General features: G+C 48.8%; 1 protein-coding gene across 1 annotated transcript in view; it reads left to right on the top strand.

Annotated features, from left to right (window-relative positions):
* The first annotated feature begins 320 nt into the window (after nucleotides 1-320).
* Nucleotides 321-19,591, top strand: part of LOC124017800 (receptor-type tyrosine-protein phosphatase zeta-like) — a 35,909-nt gene continuing 16,638 nt past the window's right edge. The window contains exons 1-6 of the mRNA XM_046333013.1: nucleotides 321-488; nucleotides 7,210-7,394; nucleotides 7,670-7,796; nucleotides 11,257-11,297; nucleotides 11,463-12,918; nucleotides 12,979-13,515. Coding sequence (XP_046188969.1) covers nucleotides 344-488; nucleotides 7,210-7,394; nucleotides 7,670-7,796; nucleotides 11,257-11,297; nucleotides 11,463-12,918; nucleotides 12,979-13,515 — 2,491 coding nt within the window. The 5' untranslated portion in view covers nucleotides 321-343. The remainder of the gene's footprint in view (nucleotides 489-7,209; nucleotides 7,395-7,669; nucleotides 7,797-11,256; nucleotides 11,298-11,462; nucleotides 12,919-12,978; nucleotides 13,516-19,591) is intronic.

Raw genomic sequence — 19,591 nt, 5'->3', positions numbered from 1 at the left:
AATAACCAGGGCTTTACAATGATGGCTACGCCGTGGATAAATGTTGGGACTAATTTGGTTAAAATATTCCTAGAAATCTCAGAGGCATTGTTCTGTATGAATATGTTGGTTGTATTGCTGGTGATGTTCCGTGAGGTGATGACCATATAGCAGACTATATAACATTAAGACATGTTATAGCTATGTAATAATGTGTGTATGAATGTGTTGGTTGCATGTGTTGTAGCTGGAGATGTTCTGTGAGGTGATGACCATACAGCAGACTTCCTCTGTGACATTATTTTGAGTTTATGCTATGAGGGGTTATAAGAGGTTATAACTGTTCATTGTGTTGTAGCTGGAGATGTTCTGTGAGGTGATGACCATGCAGCAGGCGGGCTACGTGATGCTAATGGACTACCTGCAGAACAACTACAGGGAGCAGCAGCAGCAGTTCATGGGCCAGGCCTTCTCCTCCTACACTGGCACAGAGGAGGTCCTCACTCCCAGTATGTACCTGTCTGTCTGTCTGTCTGTCTGTCTGTCTGTCTGTCTGTCTGTCTGTCTGTCTGTCTGTCTGTCTGTCTGTCTGTCTGTCTGTCTGTCTGTCTGTCTGTCTGTCTGTCAGAGGAGGAGGTCCTCACTCCCAGTATGTATATGTCTGTCTGTCTGTCAGATGGGGTCCTCATTCCCAGTATGTGTCTGTCTGTCTGTCTGTCTGTCTGTCTGTCTGTCTGTCTGTCTGTCTGTCTGTCTGTCTTTCAGTCAGTCAGTCAGAGGAGGTCCTCATTCCCAGTATGTACCTGTCTGTCTGTCAGAGGAGGAGGAGGTCCTCACTCCCAGTATGTACCTGTCTGTCTGTCAGAGGAGGAGGTCCTCACTCCCAGTATGTATATGTCTGTCTGTCTGTCTGTCAGATGGGGTCCTCATTCCCAGTATGTACCTGTCTGTCTGTCTGTCTGTCTGTCTGTCTGTCTGTCTGTCTGTCTGTCTGTCTGTCTGTCTGTCTGTCTGTCTGTCTGTCTGTCTGTCTGTCTGTCAGAGGAGGTCCTCATTCCCAGTATGTACCTGTCTGTCTGTCTGTCTGTCTGTCTGTCAGAGGAGGTCCTCATTCTCAGTATGTACCTGTCTGTCTGTCTGTCAGAGGAGGTCCTCATTCCCAGTATGTACCTGTCTGTCTGTCTGTCAGAGGAGGTCCTCATTCCCAGTATGTACCTGTCTGTCTGTCTGTCAGAGGAGGTCCTCATTCTCAGTATGTACCTGTCTGTCTGTCAGAGGAGGTCCTCATTCCCAGTATGTACCTGTCTGTCTGTCTGTCAGAGGAGGTCCTCATTCCCAGTATGTACCTGTCTGTCTGTCTGTCTGTCAGAGGAGGTCCTCATTCTCAGTATGTACCTGTCTGTCTGTCTGTCTGTCTGTCAGAGGAGGTCCTCATTCTCAGTATGTACCTGTCTGTCTGTCTGTCTGTCAGAGGAGGTCCTCATTCCCAGTATGTACCTGTCTGTCTGTCAGAGGAGGTCCTCATTCTCAGTATGTACCTGTCTGTCTGTCTGTCAGAGGAGGTCCTCATTCCCAGTATGTACCTGTCTGTCTTGTCTGTCTGTCTCCAATAATCCATCCAACCATCTATCGTATTCACTCCTGGTTCTTGGCACTACCACCTGATTCAACTAATCATGGTCTTGATGATTAGGTGATGAATAGATTCAGGTTGAGTGGCGCTCTCATCTTTATGTCTCTCTCCCTTTCTCTTTCCCTACATGCCAGCAATGGTATTAGTGTCATGCAGGTGAAAGAGGACCCAAACGCGACTTAACAGAAACAGAGTTTATTAAAGTCCAAAACGGAATAACAGAAATCCTCTAGATTTGTAGAGGGGAAAACAACTGGAGAAGCGGCCACAGACTGCAGGTCGCTTCGGGTAGGCGCAGGCCGTAGTCGACTGAGACACCTGCTCACACGCAGCATCTGATGAAGGCACAAAACACGACAGGACAGGGTGATACACAATCACGGCAAAAACACGACAGGACAGGGCGAAACGCAATCACAGCATGGTGAATACAATACAAGGAACCGACGGCACAGGAACGGATCACAAAGGAATAAATAGGGACTCTAATCAGGGGAAAGGATCGGGAACAGGTGTGGGAAGACTAAATGATGATTAGGGGAATAGGAACAGCTGGGAGCAGGAACGGAACGATAGAGAGAAGAGAGAGCGAGAGAGTGAGAGAGGGAGGGGGAGAGAGAGGGATAGGAGGGAAAGAACCAAATAAGACCAGCAGAGGGAAACGAATAGCATGGGGAGCACAGGGACAAGACATGATAATAAATGACAAACATGACAGTACCCCCACTCACCGAGCGCCTCCTGGCGCTCTCGAGGAGGAACACTGGCAGCAACGGAGGAAATCATAGATCAAACGGTCCAGCACGTCCCGAGAAAGAACCCAACTCCTCTCCTCAGGACCGTAACGAAAAACGATAAAAAGGGAAACTAGGGTACTACTCTAAAAAAAAAATGAGAACTAGGGACAGACTGAGACACAGCAAGGGCAGGGACAAGAACAGGAGAGATGCGATGGCAGGGAACAGACTGAGACCCAGCAAGACCAGGAGCAGAAGCAGAAAAAAAAATTACCAGACTTCTTCTGCGCGCAGTCTGAACACGCAGCCACGAAACGGCGCGTGTCACGCTCCTGAGTCGGCCACCAAAAGCGCTGGCGAATAGACGCAAGAGTGCCTCGAACACCGGGATGACCAGCTAACTTGGCAGAGTGAGCCCACTGAAGAACAGCCAGACGAGTGGAAACAGGAACGAAAAGGAGGTTACTAGGACAAGCGCGCGGCGACGCAGTGTGCGTGAGTGCTTGCTTAACCTGTCTTTCAATTCCCCAGACTGTCAACCCGACAACACGCCCATAAGGAAGAATCCCCTCGAGATCAGTAGAAGCCACAGAAGAACTAAACAGACGGGATAAGGCATCAGGCTTGGTGTTCTTGCTACCCGGACGGTAAGAAATCACAAACTCGAAACGAGCGAAAAACAACGCCCAACGAGCTTGACGGGCATTAAGTCGTTTGGCAGAACGGATGTACTCAAGGTTCTTATGGTCTGTCCAAACGACAAAAGGAACGGTCGCCCCCTCCAACCACTGTCGCCATTCGCCTAGGGCTAAGCGGATGGCGAGCAGTTCACGGTTACCCACATCATAGTTGCGCTCAGATGGCGACAGGCGATGAGAAAAATAAGCGCAAGGATGAACCTTATCGTCAGACTGGAAGCGCTGGGATAGAATGGCTCCCACGCCTACCTCTGAAGCGTCAACAACTCGACAATAAATTGTCTAGTGACGTCAGGAGTAACGAGGATAGGAGCGGACGTAAAACGTTCTTTTAGAAGATCAAAAGCTCCCTGGGCGGAACCGGACCACTTAAAACACGTCTTGACAGAAGTAAGAGCTGTGAGAGGGGCAGCAACTTGACCGAAATTACGAATGAAACGCCGATAGAAATTAGCGAAACCTAAAAAGCGCTGCAACTCGACACGTGACCTTGGAACGGGCCAATCACTGACAGCTTGGACCTTAGCGGAATCCATCTGAATGCCTTCAGCGGAAATAACGGAACCGAGAAAAGTAACGGAGGAGACATGAAAAGAGCACTTCTCAGCCTTTACGTAGAGACAATTCTCTAAAAGGCGCTGTAGAACACGTCGAACGTGCTGAACATGAATCTCGAGTGACGGAGAAAAAATCAGGATATCGTCAAGATAGACAAAAACAAAAATGTTCAGCATGTCTCTCAGAACATCATTAACTAATGCCTGAAAAACAGCTGGCGCATTGGCGAGACCGAACGGCAGAACCCGGTACTCAAAATGCCCTAACGGAGTGTTAAACGCCGTTTTCCACTCGTCCCCCTCTCTGATGCGCACGAGATGGTAAGCGTTACGAAGGTCCAACTTAGTAAAGCACCTGGCTCCCTGCAGAATCTCGAAGGCTGATGACATAAGGGGAAGCGGATAACGATTCTTAACCGTTATGTCATTCAGCCCTCGATAATCCACGCAGGGGCGCAGAGTACCGTCCTTCTTCATAACAAAAAGAACCCCGCCCCGGCCGGAGAAGAAGAAGGCACTATGGTACCGGCGTCAAGAGACACAGACAAATAATCCTCGAGAGCCTTACGTTCGGGAGCCGACAGAGAGTATAGTCTACCTCGAGGAGGCGTGGTCCCTGGAAGGAGATCAATACTACAATCATACGACCGGTGAGGAGGAAGGGAGTTGGCTCGGGACCGACTGAAGACCGTGCGCAGATCATGATATTCCTCCGGCACTCCTGTCAAATCGCCAGGTTCCTCCTGAGAAGTAGGGAGAGAAGAAACGGGAGGGATGGCAGACATTAAACACTTCACATGACAAGAAACGTTCCAGGATAGGATAGAATTACTAGACCAATTAATAGAAGGATTATGACATACTAGCCAGGGATGACCCAAAACAACAGGTGTAAACGGTGAACGGAAAATCAAAAAGAAATAGTCTCACTGTGGTTACCAGATACTGTGAGAGTTAAAGGTAGTGTCTCAAATTTGATACTGGGAAGATGACTACCATCTAAGGCAAACATGGGCGTAGGCTTGTCTAACGGTCTGAAAGGAATGTTATGTTTCCGAACCCATGCTTCGTCCATGAAACAACCCTCAGCCCCAGAGTCAATCAAGGCACTGCATGTAGCACCCGAACCGGTCCAGCGTAGATGGACCGACATAGTAGTACAAGATCTAGATGAAGAGGACTGAGTAGTAGCGCTCACCAGTAGCCCTCCGCTTACTGATGGGCTCTGGCCTCTTACTGGACATGAATTAACAAAATGTCCAGCAACTCCGCAATAGAGGCACAGGCGGTTGGTGATCCTCCGTTCCCTCTCCTTATTCGAGATGCGAATCCCTCCCAGCTGCATGGGCTCAGTCTCAAAGCCAGAGGAGGGAGATGGTTGCGATGCGGAGCAGGGAAACACCGTTGATGCGAGCTCTCTTCCACGAGCCCGGTGACGAAGATCTACCCGTCGTTCTATGCGGATGGCGAGAGCAATCAAAGAGTCCACATCTGAAGGAACCTCCCGGGAGAGAATCTCATCCTTAACCACTGCGTGGAGTCCCTCCAGAAAACGAGCGAGCAGCGCCGGCTCGTTCCACTCACTAGAGGCAGCAAGAGTGCGAAACTCAATGGAATAATCCGTTATGGACCGTTCACCTTGGCATAAGGAAGCCAGGGCCCTAGAAGCCTCCCCACCAAAAACTGAACGGTCAAAAACCCGAATCATCTCCTCTTTAAAGTTCTGGAATTTGATAGAGCAATCAGCCCTTGCCTCCCAGATAGCTGTGCCCCATTCTCGAGCCCGGCCAGTAAGGAGTGAAATGACGTAAGCAACCCGAGCTCTCTAGAGTATGTGTTGGGTTGGAGAGAGAACACAATCTCACACTGCGTGAGAAAGGAGCGGCACTCAGTGGGCTGCCCGGAGTAGCAAGGTGGGTTATTAACCCTGGGTTCTGGAGGCTCGGCAGGCCAGGGAGTAACAGGTGGCACGAGACGTAGACTCTGGAACTGTCCAGAGAGGTCGGAAACCTGAGCGGCCAGGTTCTCCACGGCATGGCGAGCAGCAGACAATTCCTGCTCGTGTCTGCCGAGCATGGCTCCTTGGATCTCGACGGCAGTGTAACGAGCGTCTGAAGTCGCTGGGTCCATTCCGTGGTCGGTTCCTACTGTCATGCAGGTGAAAGAGGACCCAAACGCGACTTAACAGAAACAGAGTTTATTAAAGTCCAAAACGGAATAACAGAAATCCTCTAGATTTGTAGAGGGGAAAACAACTGGAGAAGCGGCCACAGACTGCAGGTCGCTTCGGGTAGGCGCAGGCCGTAGTCGACTGAGACACCTGCTCACACGCAGCATCTGATGAAGGCACAAAACACGACAGGACAGGGTGATACACAATCACGGCAAAAACACGACAGGACAGGGCGAAACGCAATCACAGCATGGTGAATACAATACAAGGAACCGACGGCACAGGAACGGATCACAAAGGAATAAATAGGGACTCTAATCAGGGGAAAGGATCGGGAACAGGTGTGGGAAGACTAAATGATGATTAGGGGAATAGGAACAGCTGGGAGCAGGAACGGAACGATAGAGAGAAGAGAGAGCGAGAGAGTGAGAGAGGGAGGGGGAGAGAGAGGGATAGGAGGGAAAGAACCAAATAAGACCAGCAGAGGGAAACGAATAGCATGGGGAGCACAGGGACAAGACATGATAATAAATGACAAACATGACAATTAGTCTCTCAGTTTAAAGTTCTCTCCCCTCTTTCTCCCCTCTTTAGACCTGGTGGTCGCTAGGTGTTGCTAGGTTACTGTGGCTGCCCCCTCCCTTTCACAGAGCACTTTCCAAATGTCTTCGGAAAATGGATACAGTGCATTGAATATGATGTATAATGTACATGAATCGGTGTGAGATGCACATCACCAAAAAATAAAGAAAAGAACTGGAGAACAATATTGCTGTTTCTTTGCTCCTCTCTGCCCTCTAGTGTTGAAAAGTGGTTAGTACAAATGTGAGTATCTTTCTTGAATCCCTCAGCATCATGAAAAACATGAAATGAATGCATTCACCCCCTCACCATAAATGATTTCCATGGTCTAATCTTGTTGCGCCCTTATGACCCTTCTGGGAAAAGAGGATACTTAACTAAGTAAACTGAAGTGCAGGCTTTAGCGTAGATCGTGTAGATAATGTGTCAACGGTTTAGTTGTTGTCCCTGGCCATTGTCTCAGGTCTCATTTTGATTGATTTAAATCTCTTTCTCCCCCCTCTAATCTGTGTTAATCCCAGAGTCTCAGTGTGTCTGTGAGCTGCATTAGTGCCGCAGCACTAATCTTTGATGGTGACCTTTGACACAGACATGAGGCATGGGTTTACCTCTCTTAACGGGAGAAACACCCACTTGTGATGACCATTATTCCCCCATGCAAGTATTTTGGTTTTGGTGCCCGGAATGAAGTTTGACATTTATTCTACACAGCATTTCTTTCTACCACTGCAAGTGATTATTTTACGTGGAATTCTTGTGAATCGAAAATAATTTGGATTGATTTATTTCTAACTCTTTCTCTGTTTCTTCTGCCTCTCTCTCTCTCTCTCTCTCTCTCTCTCTCTGTCAGTCTGCAGTTCAGAGCCGGAGAACGTGCAGGCAGACCCCCATAACCTGACCAGCCTGCTGGTGATGTGGGAGCGGCCACGGGCGGTGTACGACGCCGGGATAGAGAAGTACTCAGTTACCTACAAGCTGGCCCAGGGAGAGGACCCTCCGGCCTTTGAGTACCTGACCGACGGAGACCAGGATGTGGTGAGGGACATTTATGTAGCGGGGGTTGTTCACGGAACTAATGCTTGTGATCTGGAGCTCAGCAAACTAACACGCAAATCACCAACTGAGGCCAATCACATTTTGGAAGGTTTGTGTGAATGAGCAAATGAATGAGGGAATGGATGAAGAAACAAACAAAGAAACTAAAGAACCATAGTATGATTGAAAGCCAGAACAGATCCTACAAAGGTATAACCCTCCACATCGCCTCCACCCTAAACCCCATGTACTCCCCTCTTCCCGTCGTTCCCCAGGGGGCCATATTGCAGGACCTGATGGCCAACACCAGCTACGTGGTTCAGGTCTTGGCCGTCTGCACCAACGGTCTGTACGGCCGCGTGAGCGAGCAGCTGACTGTCGACATGCCGATCGACGACCCCGGTAAGAGCGACCGCGACCGCCAATACGTCTACACAGACCGTACATAGGGGGAGGGGGTTGGGGGGTGTTATACTCTGCCGTAGCGTTCTGCCGTCATAGAGAGTAGAGACCAAACATAGACGGTTGATCATTTTCAAACCAGTTCCCTTTACTGTATGCTTTAACGGTAGGTCTTAACAGCAAAGTCACACTTACCGCTAGTGTAGTCTAGTCAGTCAGTTTGCCGATAAGATGCCCTGAATGCTTCTCAGATAGAGTATGAACAGATTGTGTTAAGGGAATTCTGAAGAAGTTAAAGATGTAGCTCTGTCGTGGTTTCTGATTGGTGTCCACGTGGTGTCCGCAAATGACCACACATTTCACACCCACCGAACTGTCGCTGGTTTCCAGAGCCACTTCTGTCTCCCTAGACGTCTTGGCCATGCTCCCTGTATGACGTTGTTTGTGATTTGAGAAGCCCCCCCCCCCCCCTGATTCTCTGTGTCTTCTCTTTGTCCAGTTCTGTTCCTTTAAACATGCACCCAGTTCCTCTATGTGCCACAGTAAATGTATTGCGTGTATTGTACTCTTGTCTCTGGTGAAAACTTCTGTTCATCTTTCTTTGTACCCTTTTCAACTGTGCTTTGATTTCTAAGACGGAAGAATGCCCCCCCTCAATCTGTTTGTTTAAGGTCAAAGGTTATTCCACGTGTACCTTCTATGTCACAGAAAGTATAAAAAAATGGCACTTTTGTTTTGAAATGGCATCTTTTCCTCCTGTCACAGTAAGAGAATGTTTGCTTATGTGCAGCATTTGTATGAAATGATGGGTTCTCTGTATATCCTGAATTGTAAGTTTATAATAAACACATTTTGTCTTGCTAAAAATACTCGGCATCATATTTCGATGTGCATGAATTGTGTACACTCATCCAAATGACTTGAAACAATTGTGTGACCGAATGTGACAATTGTGGTGACAAAACAACTCATTTGTGAATCGTGTTTGTGAATTCATTCATTCATCCCTTCCCTCTCCACTTAACTTTTGAAAAACGCACCTCATGCTTTACAAACCCACTCTGATCTGGCCTGAGGCCTCCATGATGTGTAACTTAGTCCCATCCAGGTAAGAGGATGTGTGTGTGCGTGGGCCTGTGTGTGCATGTGCATGGGTGCGTTAACACTCGGTTTGTGCTGACGCGGAAGTACTACCTGTGGATAACTTTCCCTCCTGTTGTTATTTCTCTATCTCTCTCCATCTCCCTCTCCCTCTCTCTCACCTGGCGAGACAGCAACATATTCACCAAGATTTCTAATATAGGTTCATACTATCTAATGACTTGCCGCTTCATATACTGTGGACCCATTGAAAGATGTGGATATCAAGCTTCCGAAGATTTTTGTCAAGCCTCTATCCTGGACCCGAAGACCAATCTGTGAATTAAAATAAAGTTTTTGCACCCAGTTCATCAAACAAATACCATCAAAAACAGAATGGTTTTCACAAAATACTCAATCTGTTTGTGTGTGTTGAGTGTCTCCTTGTGGTTATTCTCTCAGTTACAGTTTAAAGTACATTTGAAGTGTTGTGTCTGTCTGTAAGAACGTCGTCGGGTTTGCCAATGGGGCCAATATCTCAGAATACAATGTCATTGTTACTAATTGTCAAAGTTGTAACTAAGGGCTCTCAGTTCAATCCGCATCGTGGAAGTTCAGCTTTACAGCGTGATTGAAGTTTAAAGGCAATGTTCCTGCTTTAGCGGACACTGCATTCAAATCAAATGAATCAAATACATTTTATTTGTCACATACACCTGTTTTATTCAGCGTAGACCTTACAGTGAAATGTTTACTTACAAGCCCTTAACCAACAATGCAGTTTTAAGAAAAATACCCGGACAAAAATATAAAAATAAATGTAACAGTAATTAAAGAGCAGCAGTAAAACAACAATAGAGTCAATGTGCTGGGGCACCGGTTAGCCGAGGTAATTGAGATAATATTATTATTATTATAATATTATTATTAGAGTTATTAAAGTGACTTATGCATAGATAACAGGAGGGGGGATGCAAATAGTCTGGGTAGCCATTTGATTAAATGTTCAGGAGTCTTATGGCTTGGGGGTAGAAGCTGTTTAGAAGCCTCTTGGACCTAGACTTGGTGCTCCGGTACCGCTTGCCATGCGGTAGCAGAGAGAGCAGTCTATGACTAGGGTGGCAGGAGTCTTTGACAATTGTTTGGGCCTTCCTCTGACACAGCCTGGTATAGAGGTCCGGGATTGCAGGAAGCTTGGCCCCAGTGATGTACTGGGCGGTGCAAACTACCCTCTATAGTGTCTTGCGGTTGGAGGCCGAGCAGTTGCCATACAAGGCAGTGATGCAACCTGTCAGGATGCTCTCAATGGTGCAGCTGTAGTTCGAGTCGTGCCTGGCCGTGCAGTCATGAGTAAACAGGTATTACAGGAAGGGACTGAGCACGCACCCCTGAGGGGCCCCCGTGTTGAAGATCAGCGTGGCGGATGTGTTGTTACCTACCCTTACCACCTGAGGGCGGCCCGTCAGGAAGTCCAGGATCCAGTTGCAGAGGAAGGTTTAGTTCCAGGGTCATCAGCTTAGTGATGAGCTTTGAGTGCACTATGGTGTTGAACGCTGAGCTGTAGTCATTGAACAGCATTCTCACGTAGGTGTTCCTTTTAGGTGTGGAGTGCAGTAGAGATTGCATCATCTGTGGATCTATTTTATGCAAATTGGAGTGGGTCTAGTGTTTCTGGGATAATGGTGTTGCTGTGAGCTATGACCAGCCTTTCAAAGCACTTCATGGCTACAGACGTGAGTGCTACGGGTCGGTAGTCATTCAGGCAGGTTACCTTAGTGTCTTTGGGCATAGTGACTATGGTGGTCTGCTTGAAACATGTTGCTATTACAGACAGACAGGGAGAGGTTGAAAATGTCAGTGAAGACACTTGCCAGTTGGTCAGCGCATGCTCGGAGTACACGTCCTGGTAATCTTCTGGCCCTTCGGCTTTGTGAATGTTGACCTGTTTAAAGGTCTTACTCACATCGGCCGCGGAGAGCGTGATCACACAGTCATCCGGAACAGCTGATGCTCTCATGCACAGTAAACGCTGCATATGTCGGCTCAATCGGAAATGACCCTTCAATTTATTTCACGGAATCTGTAATGCTTCAGCTTTACAGATTGATTAGAGCCCTAAATTGAAGGCCAGAAGAAAAACAATCTTCCTAACTTGTCAGACTGTTGACCATAATATGTTGAGATATATCAAGTATCAGTCTTAGTTATTTATTTGTATGAACATACTTACAGTAACCCAGTGAGCACAAGATGTTGAAAAGGCGTATTTAATTTAAAAAAAATATATATATATATACATATTTTCTACCTCCCAAAAACTTATTTAGCTCTTTATTGTTTCCAAAATGTTTCTAACGCTCTCATCTGTGATTATTTTCAGAGGAGACCCCTGATCCAGATTCTACTGGATTTGCAGAGGAAGTAAGCATAACATAACATACATCTGACTTATTTCAAAATGCAATGTGGTGATACTGTCTGTAGCGCACTGCAAGAAAAAACATGATTTCAAACATAGGACAAGGAGTAGTGTCTCATAACAAGGCATCAGTATATGTGGTGTGTGACTGTGTCTTTCCCCACCAGGAGGACTATGGACCCCGGGTTGAACCGGGTGAAGACCAGGACAATGACATGGACTGGACCACCCCAAGCTTTACGACGACCAGGCCCAAAACAACCACTGGCCTACCAAGCCTCCCCTTGCCTGGTATCAGAACAACCACCCCTTCTGTCCAGAGGAGAACAACCACTCCAGGGTCTCCTTTCAAGACCACTCAGCCCAACCGATCCCATACGTCCACGGAGCCGAGTGTAAGGTACCGCACCACAACCAGAGCACCAGTAGAGGGGGCCATCTCACCAAGCAGCAGAGGGAGCGGGAGTACCCAGAAGTATACCACAACAGCGTCCATGCCACTGTCTCGCACTGATGACGTCACCACTTCCTCAACCAGAAAGGAGAAGGGCAGAGGGGTGGCGCACCCCGTGACCGTCCCAAGCGGCAAAGGCAGCGGTGTTCCCATGGCCATCCCTCTCCCGGAGAGCTGGACCGTGGCCACTTCTTCCCCCTCCCTTTTTCAGGGGGTACCACCACAGCCTACAAGTCCCAGCATGCCCTTGTTTTCGTCCACTGCCTCCTCCTTCGGCAGTGTTCTCTCGCAGACCACGCAGCCGGTGTTCAACGGTGAGATCCTCCCCTCCACCCTTCCTGTGTGTGACACGTCGACCCCTGGTTACCCCGGCTCCGTCCCTAGCAATGCCCCCACCGCCTGCCTGCATGCCCCTCCTTCGTCTAGACCTGTGTCGTCTGTGACCCCTCCTGCTCGGGACTCCCCGCATGCTGCTACAGCACTGTTGTCTAGTGGTGACTCATTCCTCGCTCCCTCCTCCCTCTCCTCCCCCACCCTGCCTCTCCTCCCTGACCCCTCACACCCCCTGTCTGGTTGGGAGACCGTAGTCTCTCGTGGTGTTGGCGATGAAGGCGATGATGATAGTGGTGATGGCGATGTGTTGTCTGGTTCTTCATCCATGGCCTCAGGTGACCCCGCACTATTTAGTGACACTCCCCGCCTTCAAACTCTCCCTGACTCGCCCGTCGAGCTGGACCTGTCTGAGCTAGCCTCTAGACCGCTCCCTGCAGCCTCTCTCTCCCTGCAGCCTTCTCTTCTCCTCTCTAGTGACTTCTCTCTGTCCGGGGCCACCCCGGGAATCACTGACTATGTCTATGGCAGGCTGGGGGACTCTAGTTATGCTACGGGCGGTGTAATAGAGTCTTCTCTGTCGTGGGTTGTTGATGGTGGCGGAGGGTTCACGGTAGCTAGCAATGGTGTGGAGTCGTTGTGTAGCTGCTCTCTGGATGGCACCTCGTCCTCTTCCTGGTTGCATGCCTCTCCTCACCTCCCCCTGCCCACGTCTGACTGGGGGGCGGCTAGCCTAGCGCTCTACTCCTCCGGTAGCGACTTAGACCATCTCATCCATTCATCTCTGGCAGGCTCCACCATCCCGTCTGTAGGTCAGCCTCTCTTCTCTTCCTCCTCTCCTCCTGTTCCTCATCCTCCTCTCTCCGGTTCCCATGGTGACCTGCACGTTTCTGTTACAGCCACACCGCCCCGCTCCAAGGACCGCTGGGTCTCGGCCCTCCGAACCTCCGCCCCCTCCTCTTCCTCCCGCACGGCCTCCCCCGTCACCCCCACCCTCACCCCTGACCTGCAGACGGTAGACAGTAATGCGTCTGGCTCGACCCTGTCGGGAGAAGCTCAAGAGGAGCTGGATGAAGAGTGGGACAGGATTCATAGTTCAGCCTCGGCCTTATCCTCAGGGGAGGAAATGCTCCCTTACATCCCCACCGCCCCCCCCTCATTCACCTCTGAGGTTGCCGCCTCTCCCGATTCCGACAATGATGAACGCTCCTCTGCATTTTACTTTGAGAGTGAGAGTGGCAGTGCTATCGCCACGGAGACGGCGGGGAGCACGGCAACAGTATCTGCGATAACTGCGGCGGTGCCCTGGCCGCTAGGTGGGGAGGAGCAGAGTGGCTCGGGACAGGGCGAGAGCCCATACGACAACGAGATGTCCTCAGACTTCAGTATCCCTGAGCGCACAGAGAGAGACTCTGAGGAGGAGGAGCCAATCGCAGGTAAAACAAACATCCACAAGGGGGCAACATCTCCCCGTACATCAAGGCAAGGCACAGTGCTGCACCTGTTGGATTGGGGAAAACTACAGCTTCCATGATGCCAATGGAACAGGAAATACTCTGGAATTTAGGAGGCACATCACCTAACACACCACCTGTCTACGATAACTAAAATCCCATAAGATGAAAGTGTGTGTGAGAGTGTTTGTGCCTGTGTGTGTGTGTTCACCATCGTGGCCTTTCTTTGTAGAACAAAGACATGACTTTTTTATACATTTTGATTGTAGACCTAACAATTTAGATCCAGGCCGCTCTACTGTGTCAGCATCATGTTGAAGTTCACAATCAGTTCCATAGTCATCATCATGTCAGTGTTCTTTGTTACGTATTTTCTGTTGTATTCATTCACATTTACTTGCTGTGTCTCTACTGTGTGTTTGCTGTGTCTCTACTGTGTGTTTGCTGTGTCTCTACTGTGTGTTTGCTGTGTCTCTACTGTGTGTTTGCTGTGTCTCTACTGTGTGTTTGCTGTGTCTCTACTGTGTGTTTGCTGTGTCTCTACTGTGTGTTTGCTGTGTCTCTACTGTGTGTTTGCTGTGTCTACTGTGTGTTTGCTGTGTCTCTACTGTGTGTTTGCTGTGTCTCTACTGTGTGTTTGCTGTGTCTCTACTGTGTGTTTGCTGTGTCTCTACTGTGTGTTTGCTGTGTCTCTACTGTGTGTTTGCTGTGTCTCTACTGTGTGTTTGCTGTGTCTACTGTGTGTTTGCTGTGTCTCTACTGTGTGTTTGCTGTGTCTCTACTGTGTGTTTGCTGTGTCTCTACTGTGTGTTTGCTGTGTCTCTACTGTGTGTTTGCTGTGTCTCTACTGTGTGTTTGCTGTGACATCATGCGACATCCTGCAAGGGCATCAGATCTCTTGCAAATCCCAACTCGCACCAAAATAGATTGTTTGCCTTGGCAGACCACGAGTGGTCAAATTCCCCATTAAACAGTCAATGTAATTCACAAAACACTTGAGATGGTCTCAGGGCCCCTGTTTAGAATCTTTTCAGATTTATGACCTCTTTAATATTCCATGTCTTTGTCATCATTCAGACCCCAGACAAAACAGCTCATCGATAGAAACTATCACCTGCATTTAAGTCTTTGCATAAGAAGCGGGCAGAAAACAGTTTTGCCCAATAGGTTGTTATGGTCTCCACTCATTCACACTTCTTATACCTTTGCTGCGTTGAGATTCCCATAGATTTAAGCCATTGTGTGCTACAAGCTTCGAGCCATACTCATGAACTAACCTTTAGTGCATGTTAACTATGTGAAAGCATTTGTGTTGACTTTCATCCTTATTGCCGCCATTGTATAAGGTTTAGAGAGGTCGCTGGGGGTTTAGATTTGTTGGCTGAATGGGTATAAAGATGTTGAAGCAAAGGTCAAGTCAACAAGTCAACAAGTCAACGTAGTTCAAGCAGGAGCTCTGAATTAGTCGATGTATTAGAACACAAAGACAAGTTGGACAATTGTTTAAAAGTGCTTTTTCTTTTGGTACAAAACGACAATACATGTAGTTCAAATGCTAGAGTAGTTCGATGCTAACACGTTTCACTTGCCATGTTTTGTCTCACCTCTATGTGAAATCACATGTTTATATTGCATTACTTGCTCAACATTTGCGATGTTTGTTCTTGAGTACTGAGTGGGTGTATTGATTTACTACTGAAGTGTTCGTGAGTCAGTATGTACAATGGCAAGAAAAAGTATGTGAACCCTTTGGAATAACCTGGATTTCTGCATAAATTGGTCATAAAATGTTATCTGATCTTCATCTAAGTCACAACAATAGACAAACATATTATGCTTAAACTGATGACACAAATTATTGTATTTTTCTTGTCTATATTGAATACATCATTTAAACATTCACACTGTAGGTTGGAAAAAAGTATGTGAACCCCTAGGCTAATGACTTCTCCAAAAGCTAAATGGAGTCAGGAGTCAGCTAAGCTGGAGTACAGTCATTGAGATGAGATTGGAGATGTTGGTTAGAGCTGCCCTGCCCTATAAAAAAACACTCACAAAATTTGAGTTTGCTATTCACAAGAAGCATTGCTTGATGTAAACCATGGCTCAAACAAAAGAGATCTCAGAAGACCCAAGATTAAGAATTGTTGACTTGCATAAAGCTGGAAATGGTTACAAAAGTATCTCTAAAAGCCTTGATCTTCATCATTCCACAGTAAAACAAAGTGTCTATACATGGAGAAAGTTCTGCACTGTTGCTACACTGCCTAGGAGTGGCCGTCCTGCAAAGATGACTGCAAGAGCACAGCGCAGAATGCTCAGTGAGGTTAAGAAGAATCCTAGAGTGTCAGCTAAAGATGACAGAAATCTCTGGAACATGCTAACATCTCTGTTAACGAGTCTACGATACGTAAAGCACTAAACAAGAATGGTGTTCATAGGACACCACGGAAGAAGCCACTGCTGTCCAAAAAAACCCATTGCTGCACATCTGATGTTCACAAAAGATCACCTGGTTGTTCCACAGCTCTACTAGTAAAATATTCTGTAGACAGATTAAACTAAAGTTGAGTTGTTTGGAAGGAACACACAACGGAGAAAAAAAGGCACAGCACACCAACATCAACACCCTGATCACAACTGTAAAGTATGGTGGAAGGAGCATCATGGTTTAGAGCTGCTTTGCTGCCTCAGGGACTGTACAGCTTGCTATCATCGAAGAAAAAATTTATTCCCAAGTTTATTAATACCTTTTCTTGGAGAATGTAAGGCCATCTACATTTACATTTACATTTAAGTCATTTAGCAGACGCTCTTATCCAGAGCGACTTACAAATTGGTGCATTCACCTTATGACATCCAGTGGGACAGTCACTTAACAATAGTGCATCTAAAACTTAGGGGGGGTGGGGTGAGAGGGATTACTTAACCTATCCTAGGTATTCCTTAAAGAGGTGGGGTTTCAGGTGTCTCCGGAAGGTGGTGATTGACTCCGCTGTCCTGGCGTCGTGAGGGAGTTTGTTCCACCATTGGGGGGCCAGGGCAGCGAACAGTTTTGACTGGGCTGAGCGGGAGCTGTACTTCCTCAGTGGTAGGGAGGCGAGCAGGCCAGAGGTGGATGAACGCAGTGCCCTTGTTTGGGTGTAGGGCCTGATCAGAGCCTGGAGGTACTGAGGTGCCGTTCCCCTCACAGCTCCGTAGGCAAGCACCATGGTCTTGTAGCGGATGCGAGCTTCAACTGGAAGCCAGTGGAGAGAACGGAGGAGCGGGGTGACGTGAGAGAACTTGGGAAGGTTGAACACCAGACGGGCTGCGGCGTTCTGGATGAGTTGAAGGGTTTAATGGCACAGGCAGGGAGCCCAGCCAACAGCGAGTTGCAGTAATCCAGACGGGAGATGACAAGTGCCTGGATTAGGACCTGCGCCGCTTCCTGTGTGAGGCAGGGTCGTACTCTGCGGATGTTGTAGAGCATGAACCTACAGGAACGGGCCACCGCCTTGATGTTAGTTGAGAACGACAGGGTGTTGTCCAGGATCACGCCAAGGTTCTTGGCGCTCTGGGAGGAGGACACAATGGAGTTGTCGACCGTGATGGCGAGATCATGGAACGGGCAGTCCTTCCCCGGGAGGAAGAGCAGCTCCGTCTTGCCGAGGTTCAGCTTGAGGTGGTGATCCGTCATCCACACTGATATGTCTGCCAGACATGCAGAGATGCGATTCGCCACCTGGTCATCAGAAGGGGGAAAGGAGAAGATTAATTGTGTGTCGTCTGCATAGCAATGATAAGAGAGACCATGTGAGGTTATGACAGAGCCAAGTGACTTGGTGTATAGCGAGAATAGGAGAGGGCCAAGAACAGAGCCCTGGGGGACACCAGTGGTGAGAGCGCGTGGTGAGGAGACAGATTCTCGCCACGCCACCTGGTAGGAGCGACCTGTCAGGTAGGACGCAATCCAAGCGTGGGCCGCGCCGGAGATGCCCAACTCGGAGAGGGTGGAGAGGAGGATCTGATGGTTCACAGTATCGAAGGCAGCCGATAGATCTAGAAGGATGAGAGCAGAGGAGAGAGAGTTAGCTTTAGCAGTGCGGGGCGCCTCCGTGATACAGAGGAGAGCAGTCTCAGTTGAATGACTAGTCTTGAAACCTGACTGATTTGGATCAAGAAGGTCATTCAGAGAGAGATAGCGGGAGAGCTGGCCAAGGACGGCACGTTCAAGAGTTTTGGAGAGAAAAGAAAGAAGGGATACTGGTCTGTAATTGTTGACATCGGAGGGATCGAGTGTAGGTTTTTTCAGAAGGGGTGCAACTCTCGCTCTCTTGAAGACGGAAGGGACGTAGCCAACGGTCAGGGATGAGTTGATGAGCGAGGTGAGGTAAGGAGAAGGTCTCCGGAAATGGTCTGGAGAAGAGAGGAGGGGATAGGGTCAAGCGGGCAGGTTGTTGGGCGGCCGGCCGTCACAAGACGCGAGATTTCATCTGGAGAGAGAGGGAGAAAGAGGTCAGAGCACAGGGTAGGGCAGTGTGAGCAGAACCAGCGGTGTCGTTTGACTTAGCAAACGAGGATCGGATGTCGTCGACCTTCTTTTCAAAATGGTTGACAAAGTCATCTGCAGAGAGGGAGGAGGGGGAGGGGGCGGAGGATTCAGGAGGGAGGAGAAGGTGGCAAAGAGCTTCCTAGGGTTAGAGGCAGATGCTTGGAATTTAGCGTGGTAGAAAGTGGCTTTAGCAGCAGAGACAGAGGAGGAAAATGTAGAGAGGAGGGAGTGAAAGGATGCCAGGTCCGCAGGGAGGCGAGTTTTCCTCCATTTCCGCTCGGCTGCCCGGAGCCCTGTTCTGTGAGCTCGCAATGAGTCATCGAGCCACGGAGCGGGAGGGAGGACCGAGCCGGCCTGGAGGATAGGGGACATAGAGAGTCAAGGGATGCAGAGAGGGAGGAGAGGAGGGTTGAGGAGGCAGAATCAGGAGATAGGTGGGAGAAGGTTTGAGCGGAGGGAAGAGATGATAGGATGGAAGAGGAGAGAGTAGCGGGGGAGAGAGAGCGAAGGTTGGGACGGCGCGATACCATCCGAGTAGGGGCAGTGTGGGAGGTGTTGGATGAGAGCGAGAGGGAAAAGGATACAAGGCAGTGGTCGGAGACTTGGAGGGGAGTTGCAGTGAGGTTAGTGGAAGAACAGCATCTAGTAAAGATGAGGTCGAGCGTATTGCCTGCCTTGTGAGTAGGGGGAAGGTGAGAGGGTGAGGTCAAAAGAGGAGAGGAGTGGAAAGAAGGAGGCAGAGAGGAAAGAGTCAAAGGTAGACGTGGGGAGGTTAAAGTCGCCCAGAACTGTGAGAGGTGAGCCGTCCTCAGGAAAGGAGCTTATCAAGGCATCAAGCTCATTGATGAACTCTCCGAGGGAACCTGGAGGGCGATAAATGATAAGGATGTTAAGCTTGAAAGGGCTAGTAACTGTGACAGCATGGAATTCAAAGGAGGCGATAGACAGATGGGTAAGGGGAGAAAGAGAAATGACCACTTGGGAGAGATGAGGATCCCGGTGCCACCACCCCGCTGACCAGACGCTCTCGGGGTGTGCGAGAACACGTGGGCGGACGAAGAGAGCAGTAGGAGTAGCAGTGTTGTCTGTGGTGATCCATGTTTCCGTCAGTGCCAAGAAGTCGAGGGACTGGAGGGGAGGCATAGGCTGAGATGAACTCTGCCTTGTTGACCGCAGATTGGCAGTTCCAGAGGCTACCGGAGACCTGGAACTCCACGTGGGTCGTGCGCGCTGGGACCACCAGAGTAGGGTGGCGCGGCCACGCGGTGAGAGCGTTTGTATGGTCTGTGCAGAGAGGAGAGAACAGGGATAAACAGACACATAGTTGACAGGCTACAGAAGAGGCTACGCTAATGCAAAGGAGATTGGAATGACAAGTGGACTACACGTCTCGAATGTTCAGAAAGTTAAGCTACGTAGCAAGAATCTTATTGCCTAAAATGATTAAAAAATGATACAGTACTGCTGAAGTAGGCCAGCTGGCAGTGGGTGCGTTGTTGACACTACACTAATCAAGTCATTCCG

This window comes from Oncorhynchus gorbuscha, unplaced genomic scaffold (assembly GCF_021184085.1).
Source record: "Oncorhynchus gorbuscha isolate QuinsamMale2020 ecotype Even-year unplaced genomic scaffold, OgorEven_v1.0 Un_scaffold_3308, whole genome shotgun sequence".
NCBI classification, from domain to species: domain Eukaryota; kingdom Metazoa; phylum Chordata; class Actinopteri; order Salmoniformes; family Salmonidae; genus Oncorhynchus; species Oncorhynchus gorbuscha.
This window is presented reverse-complemented; position numbering and strand designations above follow the sequence as displayed.